Source organism: Mercenaria mercenaria, chromosome 12, assembly GCF_021730395.1.
Source record: "Mercenaria mercenaria strain notata chromosome 12, MADL_Memer_1, whole genome shotgun sequence".
Classification (NCBI taxonomy): Eukaryota; Metazoa; Mollusca; class Bivalvia; order Venerida; family Veneridae; genus Mercenaria; species Mercenaria mercenaria.
In genome coordinates, this window is record NC_069372.1 from 23,186,602 (window position 1) to 23,203,261 (window position 16,660).

The 16,660-nt window shown below is 36.5% G+C and overlaps 1 protein-coding gene across 1 annotated transcript in view; it reads left to right on the forward strand.

The window, feature by feature from the left end:
- LOC123533785 (RUS family member 1-like) overlaps positions 1–15,149 on the forward strand; it is a 47,460-nt gene extending 32,311 nt beyond the window's left edge. Inside the window, exons 7-14 of the mRNA XM_053519434.1 lie at positions 1,155–1,256; positions 1,754–1,824; positions 6,249–6,433; positions 7,391–7,448; positions 8,294–8,367; positions 9,371–9,477; positions 10,969–11,014; positions 14,154–15,149. Of these exons, the coding sequence (XP_053375409.1) occupies positions 1,155–1,256; positions 1,754–1,824; positions 6,249–6,433; positions 7,391–7,448; positions 8,294–8,367; positions 9,371–9,477; positions 10,969–11,014; positions 14,154–14,320 (810 nt within the window). The 3' untranslated portion in view covers positions 14,321–15,149. The remainder of the gene's footprint in view (positions 1–1,154; positions 1,257–1,753; positions 1,825–6,248; positions 6,434–7,390; positions 7,449–8,293; positions 8,368–9,370; positions 9,478–10,968; positions 11,015–14,153) is intronic.
- The last annotated feature ends 1,511 nt before the right edge of the window (positions 15,150–16,660 follow it).

Here is a 16,660-nt window from a genome sequence, read left to right on the forward strand (position 1 = left end):
CAAGGTAACGTAATCCTGTGTGTGTCAGGTGTACTCAAGGTAAAGTAATCCTGTGTGAGTCAGGTGTACTCAAGGTAACGTAATCTTGTGTGTGTCAGGTGTACTCAAGGTAACGTAATCCTGCGCATGTCAGGTGTACTCGAGGTAACATAATCCTGTGCATGTCAGGTGTACTTAAGGTAACGTAATCCTGTGTGTGTCACGTGTACTCAAGGTAACATAATCCACAGTGACTGTTTACACGCACACTAATGTGTCTATTTCATGATTACATAGATGTTGTATGATAATAATTCTTTTTTTTTTTCAGATATGAACTTTAGGCATAAAAGTTTAATGATAAGTTTCTCAGTATTGTTTTGGCAGAATATGAAGAAGCACACAGAACTGTTCAAGACCTTTGAATACAGTTGGTGTTAAATACACACATTTTCATCATTTTTGAGTGCCACTAACACTGGTTGGGTTGGCAAAATATTTCTTATTTGGGAAAAATGACAATTCAGTCTTGTAAGAATTTTGTATAGATACTATTTGGAAATGTGGAATATGTTTGGATAATTGTTAATGGCAATTTTTTTTTATAGTTTCTAAATACACATGAAAGATTTCAAAGTAGCAGAACATAAAAAAAACAACCCTGAACAGTTGGTAATCATTGGGTATTTTAGGTTTGTAATGGGGTGTGTGGGGGTGGGGGTGGAAACATTCTTTCTTTGTGACTATCTCTCTTTACTGGAAGTAACATTATGGGAGAGATAAATCTGTAAATCAATAGTTTTCCCTTAATTATGCCAGGTGAAGGAAGTACAGTTTTAGCTTGACTATTTGAAGAATAGGTAAAGTTTTTGCTCTCGCCTATTTGTTGTTGTCGATGCCTGAATTTGGTTAAGATTTTTATGTAAGCTGATCTCAGTACTCACTAGTGGGAATTGAATGAAACATTACACACATGTCCACTGGGGCACTGCTATAAACTGACATGCGTTGTACAGGTTTCATAATTTTGTTTTGCATTTTAACAAAATGATGCGGCTTTTTCAATCTTTGTTTTCATTCACTTTTTTTTCTCTTGTATAGATTTAAAGTACATTGTTGTAGTTTGCATACCCTAGTGCTCATTACTAACAGAACGGATTACTTTTTTATTGCAGTCTATAGTTGGAGTGTCAGGCGGAGCCACTCGAGCTGCCTTAACTCAACATCAGGCTCGTAGAAATAACATGGCAGACGTGTCGGCTAAAGATGGAAGTCAGGTATGTACACTTCTATTGTACTGTTTGGAAATGTTTGTGATTTTGGAAAATGTCCTTTGAGCAACTGAGTGAACTTATTCTATTTAAGTGTTATGTTTTACTGTACATGATCCAGACATTTTAAATAAATTATTGTTGTAAATATATTGTTTTTGTGTTATTAAAATCTGTAAAAAGATCCTTTGAAAGCATAGAATGCAAACAAGAAAAATAATAGCAGACTCATTTTGGTTGAGTCTGTTCATAAGAGGTAATGGAAAGTAAAACACGTCTCTCGTCCCCTAGTACCGGCTTAAGTGAAACTCCATTACAAAGATACTGAATGGACACCATGATCACAAAGGAGAAGAAAATTTAACACCGAATCCAAGTACGGGGAGACTTTTACGGCACTTAAAGATTGCTGTTGTGATAGTTGATAAAATCTTTAAAAAGATTATGTTTAAGTTGGCAGTGTATGTTATAAATGTTACAATATTTTACATAATTTCTTTCAGGAGACACTAGTGAATCTAGGAGCCTTGATATGTAGTTTTATTTTGGTACCAATAGTTACAGGAAGACATGCGTATGTAAACATTCTTTATTATCAGATAACCCATTTCAAGTTTGCCTGTGGAAATAATTATTGCTTTAAACCATAAAAGGTTCTTAATTTCTGTCAGAATAGTTTTTATGCAAAATTTTAAGAGTATAGCTTACAGTATGTGTGAAAAGTAGAAATACAGTCTGACTGCTGGCAGGGTGGGGGGTGGGAGGCCTTTGTGACTGAAGAGTTAAGGCCACTGACTTCAAATAACTTGCACCACACTGCTGTTAGTTTGAAACCTCTTTCTTTAGAATTCTTTCCTGTGAGAATGCCATCCAACTGGCTTATGAAAGTTGGTGGTTCTACCCAGGTGCATGCTGGTACTTAAAAAATTGTCCTTTATATCATTTTTACAACATTGTACCAGTTTTACTGGGGCAGTGCCATATACATTGGGTGATATCTTACTCAAAATTGTGATGTCAGAATGGTTAATATGGAAAAAAAGTTGGATTATTCTTTGAGAGTTTTAGATTTCTTTTGCATTTTAATACTGTGAAGTGCACATCTTTATTAGTCCCCAACTGGCTGAAAACCAGTTTCGGGGACTATAGGAATGCGCTTTTCCGTCCGTCCGTCATTCCGTCCGTCTGCAATTTCGTGTCTAGTCCATAACTCTGTCATCCATGAAGGGATTTTAATATTACTTGGCACAAATGTTCCCAATGATGAGACAACGTGTCTTGCGCAAAACCCGGACCCCTATCTTAAAGGACAAGGACATATTTGGAGGTCAAATGTCAACAGGGCTTTTTTCCTGTCCTGTCCAGAACTCTGCCATTCCATGAAGAGATTTTAATATTACTTGGCACAGATGTACCCGACATAATAAGACGATATGTCATGCACAACTTTCAGACCGTTAGCTCAAAAGTCAAGGTCAAACTTGGCAGTCAAATGTTAACATGGCATGAACAGGGTCTGTTACGTGTCTGGTCCATAACTCTGTCATTCATGAAGGGATTTTAATATCACTTGGCACAAATGTTCCCCATGATGAGACGACGTGTCTTGCACAAATCCCGGACCCCTGGCTCAAAGGTCAAGGTCACAATTGAGGTCAAAGGTACATGTAAACAGGGCTTTTTTCCTGTCCGGTCCATAACTCTGCCATTCATCAAGGGATTTTAATATTACTTGGCAGAAATGTTCCCCATCATGATGAGATGGCATGTCATGTGCAAAACCTGGACTCCTAGCTTAAAGGTCAAGGTCACAATTGGAGGTCAAAGGTCAATATGGTTTTTTTCCTGTCCGGTCCAGAACTCTGTCATCCATCAAGGGATTTTAATATTACTTTGCGTAAATGTTCCCCATGATGAGACGACATGTCATGCGCAACAACCAGAACCCTAGCTTAAAGGTCAGGTCACACTTTGAGATCAAAGGTCAATGGGACTCTTTTTCTTGTCCGGGCTATAACTTTGTCATGCAAAACAGGGTTTGAATATTACTTGATAAAAATATTTCCCAGGATGAGACAATGTGTCATGCGCAAAACCCAGGCCCTTAGCTGCAATGTCAAGGTCACACTTGGAAGTCAAAGGCCAAAAGGGCTTTTTTCCTGTCCAGTCTGTAACTCAACAATCCTTAAAGGGATTTTAATATTACTTTGCACAAATGTTCACCAACATAAGATGGAGTGTCCTGCGCAAGAACCTGGTCCCTAGGTCTAAGGTCAAGGTCACACATAGAGACCAAAGGTCAGATACAAGAATGACTTTGTCCGGAACATTTCTTCTTCATGCATGGAGGGATTTTGATGTAACTTGGCATAAATGTTCACTACCATGAGACGGATTGTTATGCGCAAGAACCAGGTCCCTAGGTCTTAAGGTCAAGGTCACACTTGGAGGTCAAAGGTCAAATTCAAGAATGACTTTGTCTGGAGCATTTCTTGTTCATGCATGGAGGGATTTTGATGTAACTTGGCACAAATGTTCACCACCATGAGGCACCCTTGTTTTAGAATTATGTCCCTTTGTTGTTACTATAAATAGATTATATTGTAGTTTATTTATTGCTGGCTGTAGGGAAAAATCGAGACCAGTTTTCTGTGCTACAACATGCATGTTACATCCAATTTTTAGGTGTATTTTGACCTATCTCAACCTGGTAAAGAGTTTCCTGTGGACTTATGTTATATAGATTTTTTTTTTTTAGGATTAATTTCCCTTTGTTGTTACTATAAATAACTTATAACTTATATGATCCTTTTTTTTGATAATTGGCCAAAAAATGCCATATGAAAACAACTGTAGTTTTTTATATATACAAATTTTAATCCAAGTGTTTTGTTATAACATATTGTATATATAGTACAATATTGTTTATACATCATTGACAGATATCAGTTCATTATGTTATACTGCAGTAGAGAAATTAGGTGCCTTCCAGTAGGGGACTTCGTATTGCAAGGCAATACTTCATTCACTTGTTGTTTTTGTCTTTATATACTTCTATATCTTTATTGATGTATATTTTGGAAAGAATCTATCAATTTTTTTTTTGATAGAAGCATTAAATGTTTAATATCTTCAGGTATCTTAATTGGCTTGATGGGTATAAACAGGTGTTATTTATCCCCCCACCAAAGGTGAAGGGGATATTAGAAATGCTCTCCGTCCGTGCGTCCGTCCGTCCGTCCGTGCGTCCGCAACGATATTTGTCCGGAGCATAACTCCAAAAGTACTTGAGGGATTTTCTTCAAACTTCATACACTGATAGAACACATTGGGAGGAAGTGCAGTATGCAAGAACAATAACTCTACCTTGCCTATTTTTTGAGTTATTCCCCTTTATCTTATTTTCTTAAAAAAATTTGTCCGGTGCATAACTCCAAAAGTACTGGAGGGATTTTCTTCAAACTTCATACACTGATAGAACACATTGGGAGGAAGTGCAGTGTGCAAGAACAATAACTCTACCTTGCCTATTTTTTGAGTTATTCCCCTTTATCATATTTTCTTAAAACATTTTGTCCGGAGCATAACCCCAAAAGTACTGGAGGGATTTTCTTCAAACTTCATACACTGATAGAACACATTGGGAGGAAGTGCAATGTGCAAGAACAATAACTCTACCTTGCCTATTTTTTGAGTTATTCCCCTTTATCATATTTTCTTAAAGAAATTTGTCCGGAGCATATCTTCTTCATGCATGGAGGGATTTTGATATATCTTGGCACAAATGTTTACCACCACGATGCGGAGTGTCATACGCAAGAACTAAGTCCCTAGGTCTAAGGTCAAGGTCACACTTAGAGGTCAAAGGATACAAGAATAAAAACCTTGTCCGGAGCATTTCTTCTTCATGCATTGAGGGATTTTGATATAACTTGGCACAAATGTTTACCACCACGAGACGGAGTGTCATGCGCAAGATCCAGGTCACTAGGCCTAAGGTCAAGGTCACACTTAGAGGCCAAAGGTCAGATACAAGAATGACTTTGTGCGAAGCATTTCTTCTTCATGCATGGAGGGATTTTGATGTAACTTGGCACAATTATACACCATCATGAGACGAAGTGTCATGCGCAGTTCCCTTCTTTAGAATTACTTCCCTTTGTTGTTACTTTAAATAGCTTTTATTGTAACTTTTTCATTACTAGTCGTAGGGAAAAATCGAGACCACTTTTCTGTAGTACAACAAACATGCTAAATCCAATTTTGAGGTGTATTTTGACCAGTCTCTTCCTGATAAAGATTTTTGTGTGGACTTGCAATTTTTTTTTTTTTTTTTTTTTTTTTTTTTTTTTTAAAGATTAACTTCCCTTAGTTGTTACTATAAATAACTTATATTGTAACATTTTTATAATTGACCCTAGGGAAAAAACAAGACCACTTTTCTGTGGTAGAGCATAGATGTTACTCTCCAGTTTTAGGTGTATTTTATTAATTTTATTATATATAAGGTATCTCTACCTAGTAAGGAGTTTTTTTGTGGACTTTAAAAAACAAAAGACTTACAATGATTACTAAACAACCACAAAATTAACATTCCATTTGCAAATACAGCTGCTAGAGTAAAGAAATTTGCTTTGACGGGCATATATTGTGACATTCTGGCACTCTTGTTCCCTGTTAGCTTTCCATTCCTTCTTTTTACAGTAGCCATATAGAAAAACATCATAGTTATACTCTTCATGAAAATTAATAAAATTTAGCAGTAAACCACCTCACTACTGACTTCTCTTTCTTCCACATCTTAAAACCCCTGATGCGGACCACATCCTTCAATTATGATATGCCCGGTGGGGGGATTAGCCATGTCTGACATGGCTCTTGTTTCTATTTACTGAGCATAGTGTTTACTGAGCATAGTGTTTACAGAGCATAGTGTTCTCGTTGAAACTTATTTTAGGAGTTGTGATTTTAGGTTCCATTTCTGTTTTCTGAATACAGATTGATCTGGGTCCTGTATTTCCTGTTTACATCACTCCATCTGTATGCAAATTACTCAGCAGTAAGGGGTGTTGTCATGGAGACAATCAACCAAGCACGACTGTATATTCTGCTGGCAGAATACTTCAAGATGGGCACTATCCTATCACCAGTTGTTGTAAATAAAAGGGAACCAGTACTGTGGAGTGAGTACTAACTTGATAAGAAAAGATTATAAAAGAAAGTAGAAATGTTATATTTCTGCAGTAGAAATTTAAACTTAACTCTTTTTGGCTCACCAGAGCACAAAGTGCTCAAGGTGAGCTATTGTGACTGGTCATTGTCCGGCATCAAAATTTGCCTTGTGAACACTTTAGAGGCCACAGTTGTGACCCAATCTTTATAAAACTTTGTCAGAATGTTTGTCTTGATGATCTCTAGGTCAGGTTCAAATCTAGATCATGCGGGGTCAAAAACTAGGTCACCTGGTCATATCAGAGGAAAAGTTTGTTAACACTGGAGGCCACATTTTTGTTTCTATCTTCATGAAACTTGGTCAGAATGTTTATCTTGATGATTTTGAGGTCACGTTCGAAACTGGATCATGTGGGATTAAAAACTAGGTCACTAGGCCATACCAAAGGAAAAGCTTGTTAACACTCTAGAGGCCACAGTTGTGACCCTGTCGATATGAAACTTGGTCAGAATGTTTGTCTTCATGATCTCTAGGTCAGATTTGAAACTGGGTCATGTGGGGTCAAAAGCTAGGTCAGTAGGCCAGATCAACTCTGATGAGCGATATAGGGCTATCATGGCCCTCTTGTTTTAACAACTAAAAAATTGGAAAAAATCATCTAGGTAGAAGTTACAACTTTTACAAATAACAATTTTCTACCTCTTTCAGCCTGCTGTCACTTATTTGTTGAAAAAGGACTAATATATCGTACAGTCCTTATCTTGAATACATATTTTTCAGACAACTTTTTTTAAAAGGCATGCGAGTGTTACAGCTCTTTGAGCATCTTGTTGATATCAAAACAGATCTCTTTTCAGCTGAGTATAGTTTCACTAAACTTGAAACAGAATGCTTTAACTTGCCCTCTAATACATCAATATTTTAACCCGGTTTGATGCTCATAACTTAATAAAAAATTAATTTTCAGGAACAAGAAGAAAATTTGATATTTATCTTGGTACATCTATGAAAAGCTTATGTGAAAGGTAAGTACAGTTTACAGAATTTTGTTTATTGAAGATCTTTTATGTAAAATGGGCTATGTTGTCTCCAGAATCTGTAAGCGCAAGGCCTTTGTCACCACTTAAACAAAACTGAGCATAAGTGACAATACTGTATAATTATACTGTATGTGTTTCTTTGTTGTGGTTGTTGTTTGGTTTACCGACACGCTCCCTCACATGAGATCATTCTACACCCCTAGCAAGGTTATGAACCCACAGCAATGAGAGGCAAGTTATTCAAGTTAGTAACCTTAACTACTTGGCCATTGAGACTCTTACTGTATAAACAAAGCAAAATAAATAAAAAAAAAAAAGTTTACAGAATAATTAAACACTCATCAGTTTGAGAATTGTCTCATTGCAAAACTTTGTGTATTTTTGATAAATTTCAGAAATACTTCTATAGGTTATGTTTAGTTCAAAGGTTACATTGAATATCAGTATTACCTAGAAGTTGAAAGTTTGCATTGTTAAGTATTTACTGGAAATTCTCTGAAATTTTATGTTTAGACAGTCAGTTCTGTTAATGTGTGTGAAGTAGAAGGTGTTGAGAACTAATTTAATTCCATTTTCAACAAAATCACTGTTTTTTTTGGTGATGGTGGGGAAGAGGGGGGCAGTACATGAATTTGTTGATTTCAAATTTAATATACATGGGATTTTTATGCGGGAGGTTTGTTTGTTCATCGGAATTTAGTTTGAGAGAATAACCCAACCATCAACTCAAAAGTAAGTCTTCCACCATAAACTATTTTGCAGTATTAACATTATACAGTAGTGAAACTTACACTGAGTTAAGATGATTTCATTTTTCCTTTTGATTTCAGCAAAGAAGATATAGCAGAATTTTTAGATATTTATAAAACCAGTAGATATTTTCTATGGATTGGACCAAACAGAGGTAAGGCTATCATTTAAAAAAAAAAACAACATTTGTTTGCGGCAACACCACCTACCCGATAAAATTGCTGCATCCCAACTTTTTTTCTGGCCAAATGAGAAAAAAAAAATCCTTATTGATTATATGCAAAAAAAAAATTCCCTACCTACCCACACAAAAAACTGGGTTGTCTTACCGCAAACAATTGTTTAATTACGGCTAATGTTACAATTTCAGCAAGCCCGCCCGCTTAGCTCAGTAGGTAGAGCGTAGGTCTACGGATCGCGGGGTCGTGAGTTCGATCCTCAGGCGGGGCGTATGTTCTCCGTGACTATTTGATAAATGACATTGTGTCTGAAATCATTAGTCCTCCACCTCTGATTCATGTGGGGAAGTTGGCAGTTACTTGCGGAGAACAGGTTTGTACTGGTACAGAATACAGGAACACTGGTTAAGTTAACTGCCCGCCGTTACATAACTGAAATACTGTTGAAAAACGGCGTTAAACCCAAAACAAACAAACAAACAAACAATTTCAGCAACTCGCTTTAATAAAGAATAAAGCTTGAAAAAAATAAGATGTTACTTGTCTTGGCAAAATATTGTAATAATGGTGTTGCAAATATTTCTTGTAATTTTGCCAGAAGCAGTTACAGGGATTGATAATTGTTCTATGTAACTCTATAAGTGATTCTATTTGTACTATATTGGAAAATATTTGTTCAGCCACATCACAAATTCAAGGTGTAGCAAAAAGAAAATCTGAGGAAAAAACGAAAACTTGTGAAATTAGTATCTATGTATGTAAAGTATTTTACATTAAAAAGAAAAATTCGTCAATATATGTGAAGAGTTTCCATGGACAGGTTGCAGTTCTGAATCTTTTTAACAGTTCGTCATACCAGGAACTTCAAATCTGTATTTGTACACTAGAGTTCATTTCAAGATATATTTATGCTGGTTAGTTATTCAAATTTATTCTATTCAATTTTATTTAAAGCTCTGTTCATGCTGTTATTTTCAGATTGTATAAATATAGCATTACAGCAGACGGCAAGTGTTCTGGATCAGTTAGAAGCTTGCTATCATGCAGAGTTGATCAACTTCCTGCAGGAAAATCAAACATCTCAGGTCTGTACTACAGGACACAAACCCTAATCCTAGTACTGTTGTCCCTTTCTGGAATGCATTCTGTGCACCTCCAGATTTCAGGAAAGTTGGAAAAAATGGCCGGACATTTGGTCCAGCAATGCCTAAAAATCTGCCATACCGAAAAACAATAAGCAGGACCATAACAAATGTTAGTGCACCGCATATGTTGCTTTTCTCCATCATATAAAAGCCAGGTGCGATTTTTAGTCCATTTCTCAAATGTTCGGTCAACACTTTTGTACATTCTTTTCGTTTCAGTCCCATTGTCGTTTCAGTCCCATTGTCAGTTGTTTATTTGTTTCTTTCCCAGTTCTGCCCCGGCATAATATGTTAGTGACACCATTTTGATGTGTTGTCTTTGATGTTGCGGTTTTCAGGGTTCGATAAATGCCAGTCAGTCGGACTGCATCCGGATTAAGAAACAGCGGATCGCGTCAAAATTTTCCAGTCATGTCCGTCGTACCAATGACTTTCCGGAAGTCTGCACCATACTGTCACTGTACTGTTATTTGTTTCTAGAATGCAGTCAGTTAACCCTACTATCATGCTTCTGTTGAAATGTTCTAGAATGCATTTAGTACTCCATACTTTCACACTGCCTGTAACAGTCATGTTTATGCCTCTTATACACAAGGCCTGTCCTCACAAAACAACCTTCCATCTATCAATATTTATAGGTTACGTGTACATAGGTATGTAATAAAAAATTATTATCTTTGTATTGGGACATATGCATGAGTTCTGCAGTGGAAATATTGCACAACTTTAGGAGTGCGATATTCTTCCACTAAAGAACAAGTGCATATTTCCCGTTGCAAAGATAATAACTTTTTATTACATATCTATGTACACATAAAAATATAATGTAAATGTTATGAATATGTTCAATAGCTTGAATAAAATTGACAGTACTGAACTAAATAAAAGAAAATAATGCAACAACGCACATTAAATTACGTTTACGTCACGCACCTGATGAAGTTCAGGCGTCAGTGTATGGAAAAATATTTTCAGTACCATTGTGAACGGGGAATAGAAATGAGAATGTAATAAGTTTTTTGACCTGTCATAATGATTTAGTACACTACAGTCTCTTGTGCTGATTAGCAAAAGCACACTTGACTCCTTACTCATACTGTAAGGCAGTGTCTTATGAAATAGAAAATTTATTAGTCTATCTATTAATATATGTTTCTCACATGAGACAGTTTTCATGTTGCAGAATTTACATTCATTCAAGTTTTTCAGATATGAAATCATTTTTAATATATATGTGTACTCAACATTTTTGAGACATTGTAGAGAGCTTGTACAATAAGGCCATGGATTATGCAAATGTATTGTCAATATAAAAAAAATCTGAAAAAACAACAGCATAAAAATGTATTTGTTTGCAATATATACTTTAAAAAAATAAATGCCCTTACATTAGTATATAAACATTATGTTCAGTTCTGCTTTCTGTTTCAGGGCCTGCCTATACCACTTCAACATTTAGGAAAAGAAGTAAATGAAGGTAAGATTTTCTTTCTTAATTGTCTTTCAATAAAACTAAGTATTAGTAGGCAGGACTGACATGTATGGAAGTTATAAAATGTAGAGGTAAACAAACATAATGAATGCATGTTTATAACTTAAGTATAAAGTTTTTGCCCAAGAAATCATGAAAATATAAGTAGAAATATTATCAAGTGGACAGTGCAAGTTAGAAATTAGGGATCACTACAAATTCCTCAGAATTCTAGGCCCGTATCCATCAAAGTTCTGAACCCGTAATTTTCAAAGTTGAGGGCCTATAGCTATCAAATTTTTTTTACCCATACTGTAAAATCTGGTAAATAAGCGTATACGCTTATTAGCTCACATGTCACAAAGTGACAGTGTGAGCTATTGTGATCGCGCAGCGTCCGTCGTCCGTCATCCGTCCGTGCGTCCGTCCGTCCGTGCGTAAACTTTTGCTTGTGACCTCTCTAGAGGTCACATTTTTCATGGGATCTTTATGAAAGTTGGTCAGAATGTTCATCTTGATGATATCTAGGTCAAGTTCGAAACTGGGTCACGTGCGGTCAAAAACTAGGTCAGTAGGTCTAAAAATAGAAAAACCTTGTGACCTCTCTAGAGGCCATATTTTTCAAAAGATCTTCATGAAAGTTGGTCAGAATGTTCATCTTGATGATATCTAGGTCAAGTTCGAAACTGGGTCACGTGCCTTCAAAAACTAGGTCAGTAGGTCAAATAATAGAAAAACCTTGTGACCTCTCTAGAGGCCATATTTTTCATGGGATCTGTATGAAAGTTGGTCTGAATGTTCATCTTGATGATATCTAGGTCAAGTTCGAAACTGGGTCAGCTGCGGTCAAAAACTAGGTCATTAGGTCTAAAAATAGAAAAACCTTGTGACCTCTCTAGAGGTCATACTTTTGAATGGATCTTCATGAAAATTGGTCAGAATGTTCACCTTGATGATATCTAGGTCAAGATTGAAACTGGGTCACGTGCCATCAATAACTAGGTCAGTAGGTCAAATAATAAAAAAACCTTGTGACCTCTCTAGAAGCCATATTTTTCATGGGAACTATATGAAGATTGGTCTGAATGTTCATCTTGATGATATCTAGGCCAAGTTCGAAACTGGGTCAACTGTGATTAAAAACTAGGTCATTAGGTCTAAAAATAGAAAAACCTTGTGACCTCTCTAGAGGCCATATTTTTCACAAGGTCTTCATGAAAATTGGTCAGAATGTTCACGTTGATGATATCTAGTTTAAGTTTGAAACTGGGTCATGTGCCATCAAAAACTAGGTCAGTAGGTCAAATAATAGAAAAACCTTGTGACCTCTCTAGAGGCCATATTTTTCATGGGATCTGTATGAAAGTTGGTCTGAATGTTCATCTTGATGATATCTAGAATAATTTCGAAACTGGGTCAGCTGCGATCAAAAACTAGGTCATTATGTCTAAAAATAGAAAAAGCTTGTGACCTCTCTAGAGGCCATACTTTTGAATGGATCTTCATGAAAATTGGTCAGAATGTTCATCTTGATGATATCTAGGTCAAATTTGAAACTGGGTCCGTGCCATCAATAACTAGGTCAGTAGGTCAAATAATGAAAAAGCCTTGAGACCTCTCTAGAGGCCATATTTTTCATGGGATCTGTATGAAAGTTGGTCTGAATGTTCATCTTGATGATATCTAGGTCAGGTTCAAAACTGGGTCACATGAGCTCAAAAACTAGGTCACTATGTCAAATAATAGAAAAAAATGACGTCATACTCAGTTCAAAACTGGGTCATGTTGGGACAGGTGAGCGATTCAGGACCATCATGGTCCTCTTGTAATAATTTTAGTGACACTTTTATGCGCCTATTTTTGATATGTGCTTACATTTAAGCCAAAACTATGCGCTTATATTTGATATGCGCTTATAGAAAAGCCGTGTGCGCCTATTTTTGATACAAATATTAGGAATATTGACAGTGCTTGCCTTGGTTGAGAAAACGAAAGTAAAACATGGTCATAGACGTGCGCACTGAACTATTGCCTTTTATTGCATAGGCCTACAGTATTTCTACATAATGAAAGCATAATGAACTACATAATTTGCAAATAATGTTCAATCTCTCGGACCATTCAATAATTGTTCAATACTAAGATTGTAGCATTTTATCCATATCCTTCTCACAGATTTAGAAAAGAATGACAATCTGTAATGACAATTTTTCTGGTATTCAAACTTCTACCTCCATTTACTGAAAACATTTTCTATTCAAAAAGCATGATTATTGTAAACAATTATCGTTTTATCAGACAATAGATGTTAAAATCTTTTAACACCCATCGGCTATTCAACAAGTACGAACACTTGTCATCTGTATTTGTGATAAACAATTATCACGGTATAATACCGTTAATTACGTCTTTTTGCTGCATCTGTTGTTTGTTTACCAGTAATCGGATATGCGCCTACTTTCGAGACAAAATTATGGTAAGGGCATGACATGCGCTTATTATCCTATACAGACTAACAGTAAGGCCATATGCGCTTACTTTTGATATGTGCTTATATTCGAATATGCGCTTATTTACCAGATTCTACAGTATTTATCAAAGGTTAAAATCTGAAACTTGGACTTGGGCATTAAAAGACTAAATTTCCTTTTGGTTCTATCATTACTTAATTAGCATTGTAACGAGACTTTGCATAAGTATGCTTTCCGCAGCTACAGGGAGCACAGAAAAAATTTATTAGTATCACTTTGCTATAAAAAACAGTTGTAGCAAACTGAATATTTTCCATTTTGAATAAAAGTAAGTTTCAGCGAATATGGTTCCAGTTCATAATTGCTGTAAGAAACCAGTAGTGTAAACGTACATATTTTTGCGGGGTTAAAATTTCACAAATTTGAAATTTTGAGTATGTTCGCAAGGTTTAATATTCGCGAAGTTGTAAAAATGGTATCCTGCTTGCATTAGATTTATACTAATGGTGAATATTTACGCGAGGATTAATTTTCGCGAGATGTAGGGCCTCGCAAATATAGCAAAAATTAAACCCTCACGAAAATTTCTGCTTTTACAGTAATTATCGAATGAAGAACACGAACATTATATTCTGCTGTTAGTTAAGGGTAAAATATCTGTATCATTGTTTCAGGAGGTCTCTCGTTGCTACGGTCATCACGGGAATATGTTTTAAAAACATTCCCACAATTTCTAGAAGATGTTCACCAGGGTCGCTGGAAAACTGACATCTGTCTTCTTGGTGCTGATGAATGGAGAATTGAGGACCAGACTGTCCAGGGAACAGTGAACAAAATGTAACCTGCTCACTGATAGCTGTTCACACTGTTGACCATCTCATCAACAAGATTTGATGGCTAAATTCTGAAGATTTTACATTTGAATTATTATTTAAGATTTTAATATGAAAATGTTTTCTTATGCAGATGTAGACTGGGGTTTTACTGTATGATGGTATTTACTGTTTAGAAGGCAATTAAAAAAAAAGAAAGATAAAATTTCATAAATAAGGCCTTGAAATCAGACAGTTTAAAGTCTTCAGAGAAACTTTATATTCAATTGATGTTGTCTTTCTACTAACTGTCAGTACTGATTTAAAAGACATTATAGCACACTAAGTTGGTTTGTTTGTTTTGTTTTGGGTTTAAAGCCGTTTTTCAACAGTATTTCAGTCATGTAACGGCGGGCAGTTAACCTAACCTGTGTTCCTGGATTCTGTACCAGTACAGACCTGTTCTCCACAAGTGACTGCCAACTTCCCCACATGAATTATCAGAGGTGGAGGACGAATGATTTCAGACACAATGTCTTTTATCAAATCGTCACGGAGAATATACGCTCCACCCGGGGATCGAACTCATGACCCCACGATCTGCAGACCAACGCTGTCCCTACTGAGCTAAGCGGGCAGGCTCACTAAGTAGGTAGTTAGTAGTGTTCTATGTATAGGGATAAAACAACATTTATAAATGTTCCGCAGTAAGTTATTAGCTTTAATACCTGAGCACAAAGTAAGCTTTAGGATTTACTTTCATATTGCCACAGAGTAGGTGAAAGGTGACATTTGTCCAGTTTTCATTCATGACATATTGTAGTGTACTCATGTTTGAATAAAACTTGTCGCATTTTCTTTGTGTGTGAAGTGTTCTTTTATGACATTTTTATCTTAGTATGTGGGCTTGATTCTGTGCTCCGTTTTTGCCTGATGCACCATTTTCACCAGTTATACTCGTTTCAGTCAGACTAGTTTCGCATTAATTCGTTAAGACATGCAAGACATGCTTTGAAGTTAGGATACCCCGGTGTTCTATGAATCAAACCCACCTAGTGATAAAGTGAATATAGCAGTAATTCGGTCAAAAATATGCTTCCGAAGAAAGTCTTCATTTCTTAAAAGAACTAAAAGAAACTTTTGTAGAAAAGTGCATGTCTCCCCCAATGCATAGTTATATAGGCAAGAAGTCAATAGGGGACAGGAGCGAAAGTCAAAGAGGCACTGATGGTTGGCTGCAATAGGGATAATCTACTTGGCATGTCCAATCATCCCACTAAGTTTCAAAACTCTGGGCCTAGTGGTTCTCAAGTTATGAATTGGAAACAGTTTTCCATGTTCAATCCCCTGTGACCTTGAACTTTGATCGAGTGACCCCAAAATCAGTAGTGGTCATCTACTCTGCATGCCCAATCATCCTATTAAGTTTCAACATTCTGAGTCAAGTGGTTCTCAAGTTATTAATTGAAAAGATTTTTCTATGTTCAGCCCCCTGTGACCCTGACCTTTGATGGAGTGACCCTGAAAAAATATGGGTCATCTACTCTGTAAGTCCTATCACCCTATGAAATTTGAAGGTTCTAGGTCAAATAGTTCTCGAGTTAATGACTGGAAATGGATTTCCATGTTCTGTCCACTGCATCCTTGACCTTTAATAGAGTGACCCCAAAATCAATAGGGGTCATCTACTCTGCATGTCCCATCATCTTATGAAGTTTCAAAATTCTGGGTCAAGTGGTTCTCAAGTTATTGATCGGAAATGGTTTTGCATGTTCAGGCCCCTGTGACCTTTTCCTTTATTAGTGTGACCCCAAAATCAATAGGGTTCATCTACTCTGCATGATCAATCATCCTGTGAAGTGTCAACATTCTGGATCAAGTGGTTCTCAAGTTACTGATCGGAAATGGTTTTCCATGTTCAGGCCCCTGTGACCTTGACCTTTAATAGAGTGACCCCACAATCAATAGGGGTCATCTACTCTGCATGTCCAATCATCTTATGAAGTTTCAACATTCTGGCTCAAATGGTTCTCAAGTTACTGATCGGAAATGGTTTTGCATGTCCAGGCCCCTGTGACCTTGACCTTTAATAGAGTGACCCCAAAATCAATAGGGATCATCTACTCTGCATGTCCAATCATCTTATGAAGTTTCAACATTCTGGGTCAAGTGGTTCTCAAGTAAATGACCGGAAATGGTTTTGCATGTTCAGGCCCCTGTGACCTAGACCTTTATTAGAATGACCCCAAAATCAATAAATAGGGGTCATCTACTCTGCATGTCCGGTCATCCTATTAAGTTTCAACATTCTGGGTCAAGTGGTTCTCAAGTTAATGATCGGAAATTGTTTTCCATGTTCAGGTCCCTGT